The sequence below is a fragment of the Garra rufa genome, chromosome 14 (genome assembly GCF_049309525.1).
Source record: "Garra rufa chromosome 14, GarRuf1.0, whole genome shotgun sequence".
In the NCBI taxonomy this organism is placed as follows: domain Eukaryota; kingdom Metazoa; phylum Chordata; class Actinopteri; order Cypriniformes; family Cyprinidae; genus Garra; species Garra rufa.
In genome coordinates this window covers 21,861,644-21,883,552 of record NC_133374.1, presented here as the reverse complement: position 1 = coordinate 21,883,552, position 21,909 = coordinate 21,861,644, and the positions used below count along the sequence as shown (strand labels likewise).

Here is a 21,909-nt window from a genome sequence, read left to right as displayed (position 1 = left end):
CACCTCCTCCTGCAATATCAAAGAATTTAAACGGACAATCTAGCGTGAAGAAATGCACATCCTCCAGCCCTGTCAGGACGGGTGATTGAGCTTATTGGAGCAGAAAAGGAAAATCTCCCCAGGCCGCTGCCGCTCAGCAACCCCCCCCTCTAACGCCGTTCCTCATTGTGATGTCACATGGGGGAGGGGCTGCTCATTTCAGAGGCCCAGCTCGACCCGTGTCATCTGACATTACCCTAAATTACACTTCCACATCCACTTACCTTTTTATTTCTGTTGTCTTTTGCTCTCGCTTCCCATTATTACGTGGACTGTATGTGTGTACACGCTCACAAATACACACACAGTCGCTGTGCTCTTGTTTGATCATGTCATTACTCAGTCATCACTGTGTAATGGGTTTTAACAGCTGATGTTTGGAGCAAATGTTGGCTCCTGTTAGAGCCAGTTGGTGCGCTTGAGGCCATAAAGACTCTGCCTTTCCTATCTGTCCGCAAAGCATTTGTCCTCCTCTTATTTGCCTAGATGCTTTCCCGGATTTGCTAATTCATTTTGGTTTCTAATGGCTCTACATGCAGCCTTTTATTTATGAAATGACTTGATTGTTCTTCTGTGAAGAGGCATCAGCAATGTTTATTTTTCTGTTCGCTTCTGCTTCACTTATTTCCACTGACTCAAGCAGCCAAAATTTGACAGATCTGCAAATGAGACCTCATCTCTTGGAGCGGGTGGTTTTTGTCCCTGGTAGTTTAACAGCAAGTTCCCCTTTTGGTATTTAAAGGAGAAGTGAAAGGCTGTATGGTACATGTAATGGCTTTACCATGTGCCTATGTGATTTTTTTTTCTTATAACACTTGTGAATCCTTTAAGTATGAAAGCCCTTTTCCACCACTGAATAAAAAAAGAGGTAATTCCGAGTTTTTGTCTCACAATTCTGACTTTATTTCTCAGAATTGCATGATATAAACTCGAGAAAAAAATCAAAATTGTAAGATACATACTCTCATTTGCAATAGAATTGCGATAAACTCCCATTTTGAAAAACAGGCTTCCATAGTAAAGGGAATCTTCTAGGTTTTCTTTCTTTCTTTTTTAATTTGATGATGTCATTAACATGATGTCAATTACCACAGGAAATAGTTTCAGTAATTTTGTTTGGTAAGTTTTTTTACAGTTAAATTTTATTTATTTTTTTGCCCAGAGGTTGGCACCCATTTGTAATTCACCCATTTTTATTAATCAAAAAGAAAGTTCTACTTTTATTTGAATTAAAATTAATTTTAAAAAATCGTTCAAATAATTTGCTTTTTCATTAGTACTATTAGTAGCTATTAGAAGTTGTATTAGTACAATACCTCACAGAAAACCAGCTCATTTAGGTTTTTACCCTGTTTAGACCATGACATGTTAAAATATAAGTTAAAAAGTAAAGATAAAAGATAAAAATAAATAATATAATGCATGTGATGTTACTACACTATAATGTTACCTTAAGGTGGTGTTAATGTATCATATGGATACTTAAAGGGATAGTTTAAGTATAAAAATGATAATTCTGTCATTAATTACTCACCCTCATGTCGTTCCAAACTCATAAGACCTTTATTGGTCTTCAGAACACAAATTAAGATACTTTTGATGAAACCCGAGAGCTTTCTGACTCTGCATAGACAACACAACAACCACATTCAAGGGCAAGAAAGGTAGTAAGAAAATTGTTAAAATTGTCCATGAGACATCAGTGGTTCAACCTTAATGTTATGAAGCTACGAGAATATGTTTTGTGTGCAAAGAAAATAAAAATTCTGACTTTATTTAACAATTTCTTCAGTCTTTAATGCTTGTTCCATTATACATGTGTGTGCAGGGTCAGAAAGCTCTCGAATGACATAAAAAAAAAATCTTAATTTGTGTTCCAAAGATAATTGAAGGGCTTACAGTTTTGGAACGACTTGAAGGTGACTAATTACTGACAGAATTTTTATTTTTGGGTGAACTATCGCTTTATCAATATTATATTCTGTGATAAAATGAAATCTTTCTATGTTTTTAACGTATATTGAATCCAAACATTACTTCACGTTATTACAAGGCCATATTGTGAGCCCTTGTCCTGTGCTGTGTGTTGAGTATTGCTGTCTGGCTGTTGGGTCAGGTCACTGTCTGACGCACACAGACTCTTGCTGAAACACACACATGACCATTTGGAGCGATGCGACCGTGCTCGACAGTGGTGATGTAATGAATTGGAGCACAGAGGTCCTCTGGACCGCACTGGATACAAACAGCAAGTGTTCTTTCTTCTGCAAAGTCACTGCTCATTCCCGTTCGCTGCCAGCCCAGCACTCACTTGTTTTTTCCTCCAGTGCTTAAGCCAGCACTGATATCATCCCTCGGCTCTCCGCACCCCCCATCAGCCCGCCAGCCTGCCCACCGCAACCTGAGCATGACACAGTCACATGCGCGCACTAAAGAAATGTGTACGCTGAACTTCCAGAGAAGTGTAGAAGAGAAGGAACAACATGGCAAAATAGCCATGTTGTTTTCCACCCTGTATCCAGCTTTTCCTTCAAGTGGTTTCTGACAAACACGCCTTTCAGAGTTGAGTAATTGGGGTGTCCCTCATCCAGGCCTTTCTGGCTTCGCGTGGAACGTTTTTCCATTATTGCACAAAACCTCAATTGAGCGGAGAACCCACCCCCTCCACCTCACCAATCCCCTCTTCCGTTCTTGCACTTCCTTTACCCTTCCAACTCAACCCCCATTCCCACCTCCTTCTCCGAGAGTAAAGATGGCCTCCTTTGGACAGACAGTGCTGTTGACTCTTACATTTGGCAAAAATGTTTCTGCCGTGGAAGAACATTTTTAGAGTGCAAAGCACTGAAAGCCTATTGTAATTGTTAGTCTGGCCAAGGATCAGCAATCTCTATGTAAATCTGATAGGGCAGACCAAACCGTAAGTCATAAAGACTTGTAACTTGAAGGGATGATAGTACTCACACTGTCTACAACGTCACCAAGGCTTGCCCCAATCGGCCTGAAGGGGGCGCTACAGCGATCAAAAATATGAAACTGTTCATCGCAGGCTCAAGTGTCTTATGTTGATGGAATCCTTGGCTCGGATTCTTAAATTTTTGGGTATTTTGCATTTTTTGAAAAACCTAATTTTGCAAACTAGTCCTAGGTTTCCTAGATTCCTGGAGAGTGAATATCATTAATTATCAAACAAAAATTTTACTTTCGACTGTCCGTCACAAAGGGATGCCAAAACGTTCGAAAGGGGACAGGGCTGATTTTACTAAAATGGCTATGAGTTTTGAACTGAATGAGAGATCTTTGCCAAGAGCTGAATCTGAGGTCACGTGAAAATGTTGCGGAGCTTGGCCACTTGATGGCGCTATAAGAGGGGAAAAACATAAAAAATACTTGTTTGTTCTATCAACATGAAAATTGGTACACTCAGTCTTGGTCCAAAAAATCACAATTGGCTAAAAGGATATTTGCGTATCTCAAAAATAATCCCACCATAGGCCGATAAATTCGAGCAGCTATCAGACCAAGTTAAGAGGTTGATCAGAATGAAGCTCAGTGGCCGTGTTTGACTCATGGCCCTAAAGGTCTGTGAGAAATTTGAAAGAAATCGGCCACTGGGCAACGACATCGCTTTTTCAAGGACTTAAACGATTGTACATTGTGTGGTTTTTCACACGTATGCATAATATTCACACCAAACGATAGACCTCCTCATTTCGAACAACTTTGCCTCTAGAACCACTGCTGTCAATCAAACCGTTTGTTGCATGATTAAGAAAATGCACAAAACATACTTTTGCCAACAAGTCCCATGTTTTTTGCTCAATCTGAAAAAAAAAACACACACTAATTATCAAAAATAATTAGAAATTCACCTTTTGGCAAGCTATGGATCGTTTGGAAAAGGGGCCTGTCCAAATATACCCACAAGCCTATAAAGCTTAAATGAAAACTCAAAACTTCACGAAACCTGGTGAGCACATGCCACAAGTGATTCTAAACAAGCATGCAAAGTTTTAGAGAGGACGGACCATAACTGGCGCTATAACAGTCAAAAATAAATATTTAAAAAAACATGATTTCTTTGGTAAATGTCCTGGATTTGCCAAAAATGTTTTTTTTTTTTTTTTTTTAATCACTGTTACAGGCTTGATAAATATGTATTTATATGTGATGTCTTGTTTAATATGTGCTTAAATGCCTTAAAGCACTTGAACCCTGGAAAAATGTTGTTTACGATTGTTTTTTTTACTCACAATTCTGAGTATCTAACATTTCTGACTTTATAAACTTAAAATTTGGAGAAACTTGTTAATTCTGACAAAAATTGTGGGAAGTTATCTTGAACTTGTAAGAAATAAGTCAGAATTGTGAGATGAAAAAATGCCAATTACATTTTTAGTTGTTTATTCTGAGGCTGAAATATAAGTACAACTATATTACAAAGATGAATAACCTTAAAATTCTGAGAAGAAATAGAGATAAAAAGCTGCAATTACTTCTTTTTTTTCTTATTCCATTCCATGGAAATTAGATTTCATGAGAGCCTAGACCAGTCGGAGACAAACTATAAAAAAAAAAATCCTAAATTAAAACTCTTATGCACGAGCATTACTCTAACAGTTGTGGTCACAAGCACAAATAGCAGTATTCTTACGTGTACCATCAGCATGCATGATTCATTAGGGAGAGAATAACATGTAAAAGGTAGGATTATTGGCTGCTTCGGTTGTTTGGATTTACTTTTCCATTCCTCCTCTTTAGCAGGAGGTTTTTAGCTGAGCGGACCATGGAACGTTTTACAGGCCCTTTCATAAATGGCCCATTCAGTTCCCTCAAACTGCTCTCAAAAGGATCTTGTGTCACTACAGAAAGCTCTGATACAAGCAAGAACAGTGTGCTGTACCACAGCCCCTGCCTAAAGACGATTGTTTTGACGCTTTTCATTTTAAAGTGATAGTTCATCTGTAAATTACAGTTGTGTCATTTACTCAAATTCTTGTTTTTCCGAAGGTCTTGTATGTCCACTACTGTTAAAAAGCCTGGGGTCAAGTAAGATACTGTAGTTTTTTTTGTTATTTAGCAAGGACTTGTTGAATTGATCAAAAATTACAGTAAAGACATGTTTAAATTTGTAATTTAAATAATGCTATTTATTTAAAATCTCTGTTCATCAATAAAAATCAGCATCAGCATATTAGAACGATTTCTGAAGGATCATGTGACACTGAAGATTGGAGTAATGATGCTGAAAATTCAGCTTTGCATCACAGGAATTAATTACATTTTTAAATGTATAACAGAATAGAACATTTATTTTAAATTGTAATAATGTTTTATAATCACTGTTTTTGCTGTTAATCAAATAAATGTAGCCTTTGTGCGGGTAAGAGATTTCTTTCAATCTTTTAGTTTTTTCCAGAAAGTTGTGAAATGTGAAGTTTTTTTTTTTTTTTTTTTTTCCCTCATTCAACATCTGTAAAAACGCCTACAAGTTGTGCAGTATTCAGAGTCTAGTCATCACAAAGTCACTCTTCACTCACAATCCTGCCCTCCAACCAGCTAATAATTTGAAATCCACTGTGATTGGATCATTGAGTCCCAGTCATTCCCAGCCGGTTCAGTGATCAAATTGTTCACTTAAACCTGTTCTTTTCAATAAACTCTTGGTTCAGTTCATAAACTGAACTGATTAGTTCAGAACTCAACGATCCGTTTGCAACAGTTAGAGTGAGCAGCTCATTTGAGGAGAAGATTATCAGGTAATAAATTTAGCCGCACAAAGATATCCACTTCAAAAGACTTGGGTTAAAGCATAGAATACGTATGAACTACTATTATGATGCTTTAAAGGTGACGTATCATGAAAATCTGACCTTTTTTTTCATGTTTAAGTGTTATAATCAGATCCCAGGTGCATCTACCAACCCAGATAATGTGTAAAAATCTGGTTTTGCTCAGATTTCGCTCCCCCTGAAGTAGGAAGGACATCTTATTATAATATTACGGCCTCTTAATCTGTACGTTTCCATCCAAGGCGCCATCTTTTAGTTTTCTCAAGGGACAACAGTGTACCAGTTCTAACACAATGGCGAAAGCTTGAGCAAAGCTTGCTAACTGTTCTGTCTTTGGCTGCACAGACGAGCACAGAACACTATTTAGAGTCCCAGCCTCAGATGAGACAAGAGAGCAGTGGATTTATTGATTTATTTACTGTATTTTACTCTGATGCCACACAAATTGAACATAAACATGGGATTTCTTTCCCAGCTGTTTACCTTCACAGCCCTTACCAATTGTTGTTGTAACTCAATTGTGTTTTTAACATAAACTTGTGTGTATTTAACAGTTTAAGCGCAATAAGACATGAAAGAGAACTTTTTTAGTTTTAGTAATCACATGCCGTGTGTCAGTGGCTGTCTGTGCATTCACTTTAGATGTGTGTGCTCATAAAACAAAAAGCTGTAAAGGCACAGCCATATTTTGGGAAAGGTGGCAGGAAGCAGCAGTTCATTAGCATTTAAAGGGACATGAAAACGCTTTCTGCTTCCACTCAAAATAGGCATTGTCAAAGTGATATAATAAATGATATGTGGAATGTTTTGAGCTGAAACTTCAGTCACATTCTGGGGACACCTGAGGCATAATAGTTTTCCTTTAAAAAAAAAGTTGTCTTTTTTGTAGCTTAACAGACATGATTACAATGAACTATGGAAAAGAGCTCCATGAAGATTCTTAAAAATATACATTTGTGACCCTGGACCACAAAACCAGCCGGGCATATTTGTAGCAATAGACAAAAATACATTGTATGGGTCAAAATGATTGATTTTTCTTTTATGCCAAGAATTATTAGGATATCAAGTAATCTCATGTTCTATTAAGATAATTTGTAAAATTCCTACCGTAAATATATCGAAACTTACTTTTTTTTATTAGTATATTATGCAATGCTAGGAACTTCATTTGGACAACTTTTCTCAATGTTTAACTTTTTTTGCACTGTCAAGATTCCAGATTTTCAAATTGTTGTATATCGGCCAAATATTGTCCTATTCTAACAAACCAATCAATGGAAAGCTTTTTTTTAAATTATTAAATCTATATGTAAAAAAATGGACCCTTATGACTGGTTTTGTGGTCCAAGTAAGTCATGCAGGTTTGTAATGAAATGAGGATGAGTCATTTTAATTTCCCTTTGGGAATTGCGCTGGTTATTAGCCCTTGTGTTAGATTCAAGATATATGAAATGACATATCTTTACATAAAATTACATTTAAAATACATAAATTTACATCAAATTAAAATCTAGAGTAAATGTGCAAATCGTGGCCCCTGTTGGGAGCGGGAATAGAAATGCTTAATATTGGCACTCAAGGTTAATTTTATTAATTGAGTTTTAATTGAAAAAGTCAGTGATTGACGGCTGCTCTCTTATTAGACTTATCAAGTTTACCAGCGGTGACAAATTGCCCTACGTAATCTACCGGCCTCATAAAGAGTGGGCTAATCCCACCGAGTCCTTTCCATTACTTTGCTGCAGTGTTAATTTCACAGTTAGCTGACCTCTGAAGCAATCTCAAAAAAGTTAGTTAAGCAGTCGCATGAATTATTCCCTGTGTTCAGAGCAACACTGCAAATGTCTTGCACTTCATTGTCAGGGTATGGAGTCAACTCACTCCGATACTGTCTCGTAATGAACCAGCCGTCTGGCTGACCCGCAGAATGAGTTCAAAATCGACAAGCTGTCAGGCTCTCAGACAAATGTGAGGTTTAGCTGACCCTCCAACATATAAAATGCTGAAGTGATTGTTTCACAAAGATGTTTCAGTCAGTTCGGTGTTCTGCGAGGTCCACGGGTCAAGCGCGTGAGCCCAGGTGAAGGAAATGGCAGAAGGTTGTTAGTACAGTGGCTCTCAGTTAGACGCAGTCAGACAGGCCTACAAAGGGCGGCTTCAGCACTGTGTCCCATCACGGACTGGCCTAGAGAACAGAGGTTTCTCACACGGCCTGTGAGCGGGAAGCAGAGCACTGTTAAACACATTCACCCCACCTCACCTCACCTTACTGCAGAGGCTACTTTTAGACTTGGAGTCATAGCTGCTGCTCTGCGTAGGCTTTTCCACTTGCCTTTGTGATAAAGAACTGGCAGGACTCACGCAGAGCCTCTTAATTGATGTGTGTAATGAATAGGGCGACATTAGCGCAATGGGGCACATCTGTTGTCCTAGCAGGAAGTTAACAAAGCAAATAGTGATTGTACACAGCAAGAGGATGCTACTCAACACTACACGATACAGAGTGCCATCAGTCACTGCACTTAAAGGAGTAGTTCACTTCCAGAACACAAATTTACAGATAATGTACTCTCCCCTTTTCATCCAAGATGTTCATGTCTTTCTTTCTTCAGTCGTAAAGAAATTGTTTTTTGGGGAAAACATTTCAGGAATTCTCTCCATATAATTGACTTCTATGATGCCCCCGAGTTTGAACTTCCAAAATGCAGTTTAAATGCAGCTTCAAAGGGCTCTAAATGACCCCAGCCGCTAGATAAGACCCTTCTTTCCTCGGCTGTGATCGTTTAGAGCCATTTGAAGCTACATTTTGGAAGTTCAAACTCAGGGGCACCATAGAAGTCCATTTATTTGGAGAGAAATTCTGAAACATAATTTCTTTACAACTGAAGAAAGAAAGACATGAACATCTTGGATTCCAAGGGGATGAGTACATTATCTGTACATTTTTATTCTGAAACTCCTTTAAAGGGATAGTTCACCCAAAAATACAAATTCTGTTATAATTATTCATCCTCATGTCGTTCCAAACCCATTGGACCTTTGTTCATCTTCGGAACACAAATTAAGATATTTCTGATCAAATCAGAGCTTTCTGACCCTGCATAGACAGCAATGCCATTGACATGTTAAAGGCCCAGAGAGGTAGTCATTAAATTAATTAAAATAAAATAGTCTGTGTGACATCAGTGGTTCAACTGTGCTTTGTATGAAGCTCTGAGAATACTTTTTGTGCGCAAAGAAAACAAAAATAACGACTTAATGGTTGAACCACATTGCGGTTGAACCATTGATGTCACATGAAGTATTTTCACGATGTCCTTGCTACCTTTCTGTGCCTTGAACATGGCCCGTTGCTGTCTATGCAGGGTCCGAAAGCTCTTAATACATGTTCTGAAGATAAACAAAACGTCTTATGGGTTAGGAACGACATGAGGGTGAGTAATTAATGACAGAATTTTCATTTCAGATACACAGGTGCTGACTGGAAATAGCTGCCCAGGGGCGTTACCAGTATGGCTTCAGAGTGAACTAACTTGTCTTAAAGGGACCTTGCATAGTTTTGTTTATGGAGAGTTTTGTTCACTTTGTTTTTGGATATCAGGGCATGTCACGCAACCTGACAAATTTGACTACCTTTCATCAAGTAGCAAATTTATTTGTAGTAAATATTGTAAGGTTTAATGTCATTAACAAAAAAATAGAGAAGCATTTTCTTGTATAGTTTTCTGTATTCAACCCTATTAGACTGCAGCTCATTTTTGTGTCACAACCTCCCAGATAAGAACCTCTGGTGTATTATGTTATGTGCTCATTCCAGTGTGTTAATATGTTTCATTGACTTTGTATATTGATTTCTCCTGTTTGTGTTTACAGAACCAGTAGCATTCTCAGCAGAGACCACCCTCCCGACAAGAGGCCCAAAAGCGATAAGCTGCCTAGTACCCCAACACACGAGTTTGACCCTACAGGTAAATAACGTCCGAGAGTTTCTTTCACACTGTCCCTTACTTTCCTTACTCATACAGAATGGTAGTGTTTAGCTCTACTAAAGGCTGTCCTGACTGCTCATGTGTGCGTGTGGTGTGGACCGAAGCACACTGCTCCTCTCACACGGTCTCTTCAGACTCTAAAATGGAAACAGTTTCCTCCACACACAGCACAGATGGAAGGCTGTGCCCGTCCACTAACTGCAGTGGAACGGCTTTAAACAGCGGCATGATTCATACTTGCTGACCATAAACGATGCACATGTTCCTGGCCCCGGTTTTGGCAGTTGAAAGACATTGTCAGTGTGTTTTTCTTTCAAGTTTCGCCTCTGTTTTTCCTCTCAGCCTGCTGGTGAGAGTAGAGAAGGAAAAGCAGTCCTGTGCATGGCCGTTAATGTGAGGTTTATGGTGGAGAACAATGTGATAATCGTGTTGATTAAAATGCGATTCGCATTGTGTGGTTGGGGCGAAGTTTAGATGATGACAGAATTTCATCAGGGGTCTTTCCAAAGATTTCTGAGCTATTCTGAAGATGTGGTTTTCACATGTGCATAGTTTTGTTTAATTGGTTTGACCTAACTCAAAGATCTCACTTTCACGTGTTTGAGAGAATGGTGGTGAATGGAGGATGTGATGCATGTTTATTTCTGATGTTCCTCTGGTGTTGGAATCTGCTCTTCTGATGCATGACTAAACCATCTTAACCACAGTGTGGCGTTTGGTGTCCTCTAGGGTTGGGCGATATAGATAAAAATATCAAATATTCATCCTTTTGACAGTATTTGACAATTTGACAATTTTTTGGACCAAGTAGCCATTGTTGTCTAGTACGTTCAAAGTGATTTACAGTAAAATTTTAGCTTAACAATTGTTGTCACAATTCCTTGATTAAATTCGAGTACTCTATTTAAAAAAAAAAAAAAAAAAATGATTGCATTTTGCCCATGTTGAGTAACCGGCAAAATACAGGAAGTGGCTCGTTCTACAGACGAAAATCCATGAAATGCATTATTAGACAATTTTCCAGGGCTGCATGATATAATAAACCCATTTAAAATCATATGATGCAGGTTTAATATATGTGCTTACAATTATTTGCGTGCGTGTTACGTACATGGATCTCAGAGCGGCTCCATTCACAGTAAATGCTGCTCCACACAAACTGTTCTGATTTACATGTGTGGAGTGTCTCAAACTCCATCTCTGCATATTGCTTCGAGATCGGGTTTATTATAACGTTCATCTGGGAACGCAACGTCCGCCATTTCATCAGATTTATAAGGTAAATAATTGTTAAACATACGCAAACACAGGAGAATATATCAGTATATTTCTAAATTTGTGATTTCAAAATAAAAGCTCAAACCCTTACTCTGAGTTTACATGTTTTGATGTCTACATATTTAAGAAATTACAGTGGCTGTAGTATATTAGGCTTCTCCCAAAAGATAATAAGACGGCGTACAAGAGGAATCATTTTGGAAAAAAAATATTTCTCAGCTTTTATTTACATATGAACAAATTTGGCATGTCCAAAATTATTCATACCCTTTGCAAACTGTCACAGTCTATGGGAAAATCCAAAGTTCTATACCATTCCAAATAGTCCAAGCTGTAATAAAGCATCCTAATTACCCTGATTCGTTGGGAACAGCTGTTTTAATCAACTCAACAGGTGAAAAACAGAAGCTCTCTGCTGTTGGTTTGTGGACAGTCATGACTAAGACAAAGGAGCTCACTGAGGACCTGCGGCTGCGCATTGTGGCTGCTCACAAGTCAGGAAAGGGCTATAAGACCATATCTAAATGTTTTGAAGTTCCAGTGGCTACAGTGCAAAGTATTATTAAAAAATACAAGACGTTCCGCACTGTGAAAAACCTCGGAGGACGTAGTCTGAAGCCAAAAGTGACACCTGTGCTGGCCAGGAGGATAGTGAGAGAGGTAAAAAAGAATCCAAGGATCACCACCAAGGCCATCCTGATGAATCTGGGCTCTTCTGGTGGCAACATCTCAAGGCAGACAGTCCAACGGACACTGCACACCGCTGGGTTCCATGAACACAGACAAAGGAGGACGCCACTTCTCCAGATAAGGCACACAGAAGCCCGCTTGGCCTTTGCAAATGCTCATCTGGACGAAGAAGAAGACTTCTGGTCTTCTGTTTTATGGTCAGATGAAACAAAAATGTAATTGTTTGGCCACAATGATGTAGCCTTCATTTGGCATAAAAAAGGAGAAGCCTTTAACCCTAAGAACACCATCCCCACTGTCAAACATGGTGGTGGGAACCTAATGTTTTGGGGGTGTTTTTCAGCCGACGGACCAGGAAACCTAATCACAGTAAACAGCACCATGAAAAAGGAGCAATACATCAAAATTCAACAACAACATCAGGCAGTCTGCAGAGAAACTTGGCCTTGATGGGCACCTGTGGACATTTCAGCACGACAACGACCCAAAACACACAGCAAAAGTGGTGATGAAATGGTTAGCAGACAAAACATTAATGTGTTGCAGTGACCCAGCCAGAGTCCTGACTTAAATCCAATTGAGAATCTGTGGAGGGAGCTAAAGATCAGGGTGATGGCAAGGAGACCCTCCAACCTGAAAGAGTTGGAGCTCATCGCTAAAGATGAATGGGCAAAAATACCAGTGGAGACATGCAAAAAGCTGGTCAGCAATTATAGGAAGCGTTTGATTGCTGTAATAGGCAATAAAGCCTTTTCTATTGATTATTGAGAAGGGTATGAATAATTTTGGACATGTCACTTTTTATTCAAATGTAAATAAAAGATGAGTAATAATTTTTTTTCCCCAATGATGCCTCTTGTACATCGTCTTATTATCTTCTGGGAGACGTCTCTGTTGTTTCTAAAAAAAAAATAAAAAAAACTTGCCGGTTGAATAAAAGTAACTTTAAGTCAGAATTTGCCAGGGGTATGAAAAAATCTTTTCAACTGTTTATAGTTCTGATTTAAACATAAATGTCTATGGTAGCGATGAAGATACAGCAATTCATCTTTTGAAAGTAATTGGCGCTTCATATAATGTTTGTTGATTACATTGTTTGTGACGAAAAGTGGATGTATTCAAATGTATTTGTCATTGAATGAGTCATTTTAAAAGATTCAGTGAAAAATGCTGATTCATTCAGTAATGAAACAAGTATTTAGTCATTGAATCATTCAAAAATAATTCGTTCAAATTAGTTAAACATTTTGAATAGACTGGAGCAATTCATATTTTGTCACCGCTTCTAGTAAATTACACATTATTTTGCTTAGTCAGAATCGTGGGAGAATCGTGATCTCTGTTTGAAACAGAAGCGTGTTGGCATTTTTGCATATCAGGTTCCTTCGGCCCAGGTTTTTTGAATAAAGTTTTTGGTTAAATGGCTGAAAAACCTTTTGTGATTAACACCAGCTCAAGGTGTTTTCTTGTTTTATTCTACAACATTAAATATATCAGTAATACCTACTTGAAAAAGGCGGTTGCTAACAAGTAGCTAAATAGGACTATAGAAGTCAGTCAACATTAAACGTCAGCACACCGAATAGGAAAACTCATCTACTCACTTGTTTGTTTATACATGTTTATACAGCCTCATTGTGTTTAAAATCATGCTCTTGCACTCTAGTTTGAACTGATTCATGAAAATGGATTAAACTTATTCCTATGCCCTCAAATTACAAAAATGATCTATAGGCTGAACAAAAATATATGTAAACCTGGACCACAAATCCAGCCAAACCCAGCTACAAATATACCTGTGCTACTTATGATGAATGGTTTTGTGCTCCTGGGTAGGGCTGGGCAATTTGGCTTAGAATCAAAATCTCGATTAATTGAACATTCTAACCCGATTACGATTAATGAACGATTATTTTATTTATTAATAAAATTATATTTAATTATATTTATATAATATTTATTTTTTTGCCCTCATAGTTCACTGACAAGTTTTGTACAGTAAATATGCTCACATATTACAAGCGAGAGATTTTTGGATGAAGGGTGCATTACTTGATTTTAAAATAATTGAAGGAAACACACTATCTACGATCTATGATTATTAAATGAACATCAGTGTTGAACAACTGAAATTAAAGCAAGCATTGCTTAAAACGAAAAGTCACATTTTTCTTTAATTAGTGAAAATAAATAACTTGCACTATTGGAAACAAAATAAATAATTTTCAATGTTTTTCATATTAAAAGTAGAAAATAAGCAGTATCTCCTCTAAATAAAATTACCCTTGTATATCCTGTAAATACTTTTTACTGTATAAATACTGTTTAAGCTCTCCATCGAAATGTCGGCGGAATAACGTAACGGAGCGCTTGTGTTTTTTAAAGGGAAAGTAATTGAAATAATCTTCCTGGAAAAATTTTAACGATTATAGGTTCTGAATGTCGATTTCGATTATTTTTCGATTAATCGCCCAGCCCTACTCCTGGGTCCCATATAGTAAACAAAAAACCAATCACATTAAAATCATTGCACTATTCACAATGTTGCTTGACTATATATTTCCAATAAGTTGATTTGAGAATACATTGATATATATATCGCCCAACCCTAATGTCTTTCCAGTATCTCTAGAGGAGTGTCTAAGAAGTGTGGCTCTTTTGGAGACTATTGTTATAAATCTAAAACTTTCCATTAAACAATGTCAGTGATTACATTTTTGTGAGAAGTTCAAGTACGCCAGGCTAATCAAGTCCACAGTTTACTCTCTGGTGTTATGATTAACAATATTTCGAGATGAAAGCAAAAAACAACATCCTTGCCTAACTGTTTTTGAGAATTTAATCTCTCGTTAAAGCACTTCTCACCTTAAACTCTATTTATTGGTTATATCTGTTCATGCCAAGCATTGATTTCTATGTTAACACTTGGGGATCTTAATACCTGAACACCTTATTAATAATTTCGGGGGCAGACATTTTGTTAATATGTAAGACCTTGGGGATTTGACTGCTTATCAATAGACCCATTCCAAAACAGCCACACTGTGTATTTGTGCCATTGCTCATTTTTTCATTTGCGTCCTCTCTCTGTGTCCTCTGTGATGTGCGTGTGTGTCCCGTGTTGTATCATGATGTTGTGTGGATCAGATGTGCTGGTGGAGAAGAGTGGATTTGTAGTGGCTGACAGGAGACCTGAGTCTTGTGGTAAGATGATCGTACTGTTGCTGCGTTTCTACTATTGTCTTTACCCTTGTGCAGGTGATTCTTCTCAAGCACTGTGAAGTTCAAGTGTTATCAGCATTTATTTATGTTCAGCTTTCCCTCTGAGTTGATTTTGGGCAATGTGTGTGTTATTGGACAATACTGCCCTACAAAGGCAAAGTGCAGTAACTACGCCAACACTGAAACTGAGAAAAATGCCTTTAAAGTTTTTACGCCAGCTAGTCAAACATGTTGGTACTTTTCTTTCTCTGAAACACTCTTGTTTCTCTGGGACAAAATTGAACCAGGAGACTTTGCCACAAGACAAAACAGTTGTCCATTTTAAGCCTTAACTCAATTTTGACCAAATGAGTAGTTACTGCGCTTTGCCTTTGGAGGGCAGAATACCAGATAGCATTATTCTTAATGGTTGAGAAGATAAAGACTGAGAGAGTCTGGATGCTCTTTTTAAAGGCCTGATAACTATTATAGATATATTTTAACTGCTACGTGATATACCTGGAACTTACTGATTTTTTTTTATCATCGTTGAGCTTAAAGTAAAAAAAAAAAAAACAACTCTTTGTTTACACTACAGTTAGTCAAAAAGTTATTAAAAAAATGTGAAACATTATTACAGTCCCTGACAAAAGTCTTGTCGCTTGTGTACAAATTGACCTGAAGTGCCGCTGAAACATATTTCTACTCAAGATTTTTTTTTACAAGAAATGGCTCTTTAATCCCAAAAGCTTTTGTAATAATGTTTCAGTGCGAAACGAAACTGTCAAAAAGTATTCTAATATTCAAAGCTTGGTAAAGCCCATTGAGTCAATTTTTGCAATATTTTTGCAAATAAGTGTTGTCGCCTTGTTATATGAGCTTCACCTGTGACTAATAATGGATCAATTAGGTCTCAGGTGTGTATAAAAAGAACCCCAGTACACTAGACCTTCACATCAACTGCAACTAGACCTCTGCAAACATGCCTAAGATTCACCCTGAGACTAAAGTGTTGATTATCAAGAGGCTGAAGACCAGATCCACTGCTGCTGTGGCAGACACCTTCAATGTGTCTCAGCGTCAAGTACAGAGGATAAAAAAAAAGATTTGAAGAGACTGGAGACGTTTTTGACAAGCCCAGGTCAGGCAGATCCCGCAAGACAACTGCTCGAGAGGACCGTTTGTTGGCTCGAAAATCCATGGCCAGCCCATTTTCCACTGCAGCAGAGCTCCACGAGACCTGGTCACCTGAAGTCCCTGTGTCAACCAGAACAGTTTGTCAGATTCTGTCTCGAAATGGCCTCCATGGTCGAATCAGTGCCCAGAAGCCAGCACTAAACAAAAGACAATTGAAAAACCGTGTGGCATTTGCCAAGGCCCACAGCCTGCTAAAAGGATGGACGCTGGAAAATTGGCAGAAGGTGGATTTTTCAGATGAATCTTCTGTTGAATTACACCACAGTCGCCGCAAATATTGCAGGAGACCTACTGGAGCCCGCATGGATCCGAGATTCACCCAGAAAACAGTGAAGTTTGGTGGCGGGAAAATCATGGTCTGGGGTTACATCCAGTATGGGGGTGTGCGAGAGATCTGCAGGGTGGAAGGCAACATCAACAGTCTAAAATACCAAGAAATCTTAGCTACCTCTTATATTCCCAACCATAAAAGAGGCCAAATTCTGCAGCAGGATGGTGCTCCATCGCATACTTCCATCTCCACATCAAAGTTCCTCAAGGCAAAGAAGATCAAGATGCTCCAGGATTGGCCAGCCCAGTCACCAGACATGAACATCATTGAGCATGTGTGGGGTAGGATGAAAGAGGAAGCATGGAAGACGAAACCAAAGAATACTGACGAACTCTGGGAGGCATGCAAGAATGCTTTCTTTGCTATTCCTGATGACTTCATCAATAAATTGTTTGAATCCTTGCCAAACCGCATAGATGCAGTCCTTCAAGCTCATGGAAGTCATACAATTTGCTGACATATTTTTGTATTTGCAGTAAATTTGTTCAATTTCTGTATAGGCGACAAAACTTTTGTCTTGCCAAAATTTGACCTTTCTGTCTTGATTAAATGATAAATGTTTTTTCAGTGAAACTAATTTATTTCAGTGCATTAAACATCATTTGGGAGGGTTTTAGCTCTTCATATGAGCTATTTCTAACACCAACTGATTAATTCAAAGTCAGGTTAATAGCAGGTGTTTCTACAAAATAGATAAGCGACAAGACTTTTGTCAGGGACTGTACAATTTAAAACTTTTCTATTTTATACTCTTTTCTATTTTAATTTTTCTATATTTTAAAATGTAATTTATTCCTGTCATGTCAAACCTATTTTTTTTTAGCTGCCATTATTATCATCAGTTCTTATGAACACAGTTGTGCTGCTTAATATTTTTGTAGGAGCCATTTCAGCATTCTTCGAAAAATATAAAGAACAGCTTTTATTTGCATATTGTAACATAATTACTTTATATGAAAAAATGCTGGGTTAAAAACAACCGAAATTGGGTTATTTGACAACCCAGCGCTGGGTAAATATTGGACAGTTATTTTGACTCAGTTGGTCAGGTTAAATGTTTTTACCCAACATGCTGGGTTTTGTTTTTAAGTCAACTATTGTTTAAAAATTATTCTATTGCTGGCTTAAAATGGGCTGGAAATTAAAAATCACACATAATTAGAGGCAACAGCAATAATCAAAAGATAAACCTTTATTATTAACACCCACAGACAAAATATAAGACAAACTGAATTTATTTGGGTGAATACTGCATGGTTATACCAATATAGCAATATTACACACCATTAAACTCGCTTAACAAGCATTTTTAAAGTAAAAAAAGTTACATTTAAAGGTCCCATATTGTACACATTTCTGGAGGTTTATTTTAGTTGTTGATGTCCTTAAGAATATATATTTGCGGTATACGTGCCAAAATACATCTCAATATATTTTTACAGCTCCTTTATTAGGAGCTCTGTCAAAAACAGGTCGATTTTGGCCCATCTAATTAATATTCATGAGCCTCTCTTCTGATTGGCCTGTTGTTTTCTGAGTGACGCACAGCCAGGCCAACCACAGGTAACTACGGTCATGTATGCTTTAGCCGAGCCCAGAGCCATAGAGAGAGCCTAGCTTGCTGATACTCAACAGGATATTTCAGAATGATCATTAATGTTTTTTCTTTTTCAAACACCGAATGCAGTAAGCTACATAACTGTTGCTTTAGTAAAGCCCCTTTCACAATGCGCGCTGATTCTGGAAAATTATGTGAACGAGCGCTGTGTGAACAAAAGCCAGAACCATAAAGGCAGTGTTGTAGTGATGATGCACGTTACCCTGCGACTCTTCACGACAAAAAAATACGTGCAAAATGGAATGAAGCGGCGATCAGACAGAGCCAGCTCCTCACTATCAGCGCTGAAGCACAGTTTGTTCAGGTTAGTTTCAGTTTAGTGAAACGTACGCGTCGCATTACATCTCACATCCAAACATCACATGTCTTTATGGGTTGTGTGTAAAGCACGCACAGATTCCGGAAAACAACTGTGAATGAACCAAATCCAACAACTCCGGAACAAATCATGGGACACATTATCCGTGTATTTACCGGAATCGCTGTGTGAAAGAGGCTGAAGCTGATGTGCCACTGGTCTCTTATATTCACGTTGTTCTGAAGCCTGTGCAATGATGTAGTTTCGACATCTATCGACTGAACAGGGTTTTCTCAACTTGTTTTCGTGTTGTTGTTGCTTAGCAATGTTATGGACACGATATTGTCTGGGTTTGACAAAAGGAGGGTGGGACGTGGTGACTGAAGGCGGTGACTGAGTAGATCTGACATCACATCTTTACGGAAGTCACAGCGGCTCGTGAAAATAATCAGCTACTTTGGATTGACTGTTTTGAAACTCATATGGTAGTTACATAGCCCCTAGACCTCAGTTATCATGAAAAAAGCCAGGAAATTTCAATTTTGACAATATGGGACCTTTAAAAACAGCATTTTGATTTAAGTGTATTCATCTGTTTTCCGTAATCACTTTTCACTGAAATAGTGCTAATTCTTGTGCCGGTGTGTTGCTAAAATATGAGCTTGTGAGGCATCATCCAACACGCAGCTGACTGACATCTCGTTTGTTGCGTTGTGTAAATTAATATAATTTACAGCACAGTAAAGACTTTATAAATGAAATAAAATGTATACAAACCTTTATTTCACTGAAGAAGTGCGCTAAATAGTGGAAATGAGAACCGCCCTCCTCTTGTAGAGGACACAATGATGTAAAAAGCCTGTGCTCTGACTTTAACTTTGCAGCTGGGTTGTTTCATCAGAGACAGGCTCAACCCACCAGTTGGCTTGAAAAAATAACTCAATATTTAATAACCTATTAAAAATGACCCAGCAGCTAAGTTACAGAAAAACTTACAGAAAAGCACCTAGGTAAAGATATAAAAAATAAGGCAATAAAATGACTTATCAAGCTGAACCCAGCATTTGAGTTAAAAAAAATAAAAATAAAGCATTATCCAGCATTTTTTAGAGTGCAGAAAAACTACCTAGCACCTGGGTAAAAATATTAAAAACAACCCAATAAAATAACCCAGCATTTGAGTGCAGAATAAAAATTTCCTGATAATTTACTCACCCCCATGTCATCCAAGATGTTCATTCTTTCTTTCTTCAGTCGAAAAGAAATTAAGGATTCTAGGATTTTTCTCCATATAGTGGACTTCAGTGGGGATCAATGGGTTAAAGGTCCAAACTGCAGTTTTAGTGCCGTTTCAAAAAGCTCTACATAATCCCATCTGATGAATAAAGGTCTTATCTAATGAAACCATCTGTCATTTTCTAAACAAAAAATGAAAATGTATATACTTTTTAACCACAAATGGTCATCCTGCACTAGCTCAACTTTCAGCATTACATAGTGACATTGAAAAGGTCACACGACCCAGTGTTTACAGAGCGAATGTGCAAAGAAAGTCAAATGCCCTTTACAGGAAAAAGGTAAAACAACGTTGTTGAACAATTTTGAAGTTTGAGGAGAAAATGAGATAAAGTTTTATGCCTACGTCACGCATGACCTTTCCAACGTGACTATGTAATGCGTGAAGTTGTGGATGTGCATCACAGAGCTTGTGCAAGATGAGCATTTGTGGTTAAAAAGTATATACGTTTTTATTTATCTATTTATTTAAAAAAAATAACAGATTGTTTGGCTAGAATAGGCCCTTATTCCTCGGCTAGGATTGTCTAGAGCCCTTTGAAGCTGCATTGAAACTGCAATTTGGACCTTTAACCTGCTGATCCCCATTGAAGTCCACTATATGGAGAAATATCCTGAAATGTTTTCCTCAAAAACTCTCATTTCTTTTCGACTTAAGAAAGACAGACATGAACATCTTGAATGACATGGGGTTAAGTAAATTATCAGGACATTTTAAATCTGGAATGAACTAATCCTTTAAACATAATTTTATGCATTATATAATTGGATGTAATTTGGGGTTTAAATCTGACAGACAGCATCTGTATGGTGTCCACATAACACAGAAAATAAATTATTAAGTAGTCAAATTAAAATGACTGATGGAGAAGATGTTTACAGTAATTCACTTGGAACATCACGGAATAATCAATTACCAGACATCTCTGTTAAATGCAGTCTTTTCAAAATTAGTCATGGCTGTTTAGAACGGGTATTTTTCACATCATAAATGCAAGGATATGAGCAAGATATGTGATATAATTATATGTAAAGCACTGTTTACAAAAAACATTTTTTTTTTAACCTGTGGTAATCAATGTTGAAGTCGTGTTCAAACTGCAATATTTCTTGAAGAGCTAAAGGTATATCATAGTGGACATCTCTGGGTGACTGTTGGAGCAGTTAATACTCATTTCTGTGATCTGAGAACTGCAGCGTTTGTTTTTAGATCTGATGAGCTATCACTTTTGAAAGTCGCCCCATCTCTCACACTGCAGCATTAGATGACCACCGCACATCACCACAGCTCTCATCATTTCTTGCATCATTCCATTATTCTGGGAAGCGAGCTAGATTTTGATTGGACTGCAAGATTGATGTGTTCATTTCATAACTCTGCAGATTTTTTTTTTTATCTTGCCAAGTACTTTATGCCTGTGACTGTCTGCATTTACTTACTCTGCCAGTTCGATCAGCTATTGGAGTCATTGTTATCGTAATCTGCTTTGATAGGCCTCTCCTGATGAATGCTGTAATAAAGACATTGGCAATCCAGTAAAATCAGTTTCATTGCTTCTTTTCATAGCTCACTTGTTGTTCTCTCCCTTCCTCCAGGGCTGGTTCAGAGATGCGTGATCATTCAGAAAGATGAGAACGGCTTTGGGCTGACCGTCAGTGGGGACAACCCTGTTTTCGTGCAGCTCGTCAAACAGGGTAAGATGCTTGTCTGTCACGCTGTCTGTCTTTCTGGCTCCACCCACAACAGCTCCTGTGGGCGTCTGTCGAGACTTTCCCTTCCCAAGCGGATAAGACTTGGCTGCAAGTCAGACATGTAGCTGATCCAACACACAAAGCATCATAAAAGAGAAGCAGGGCTACAAATAAATTGAATTGATATATGTATATATGTGACCCTGGACCACAAAACCAGTCTTAAGTAGCACGGGAATATTTGTAGCAATAGCCAAAAATACATTGTATGGGTCGAAATTATCAACTTATCGTTAGGAAATAAAGTAAAAATCATGTTCCATAACAATATTTTGTAAATTTCCTAACATAAATATATCAAAACTTATTTTTTGATTAGTCATGTCAATTGCTAAGAACTTCATTTGGACAACTTTAAAGACGATTTTCTCAATATTTTGAATATTTTTGCACCCTTAGATTTCAGATTTTCAAGTAGTTGTATCTCC

The 21,909-nt window shown here is 37.8% G+C and overlaps 1 protein-coding gene across 2 annotated transcripts in view; it reads left to right on the top strand.

The window, feature by feature from the left end:
- Window positions 1–21,909, top strand: part of arhgef12a (Rho guanine nucleotide exchange factor (GEF) 12a) — an 81,112-nt gene that overhangs the window by 22,031 nt on the left and 37,172 nt on the right. The window contains exons 3-5 of one of the 2 annotated variants that reach the window (XM_073817659.1): window positions 9,705–9,799; window positions 14,936–14,992; window positions 21,326–21,424. In XM_073817659.1, coding sequence (XP_073673760.1) covers window positions 9,705–9,799; window positions 14,936–14,992; window positions 21,326–21,424 — 251 coding nt within the window. The remainder of the gene's footprint in view (window positions 1–9,704; window positions 9,800–14,935; window positions 14,993–21,325; window positions 21,425–21,909) is intronic. The other variant, XM_073817660.1, reaches the window with a different exon arrangement.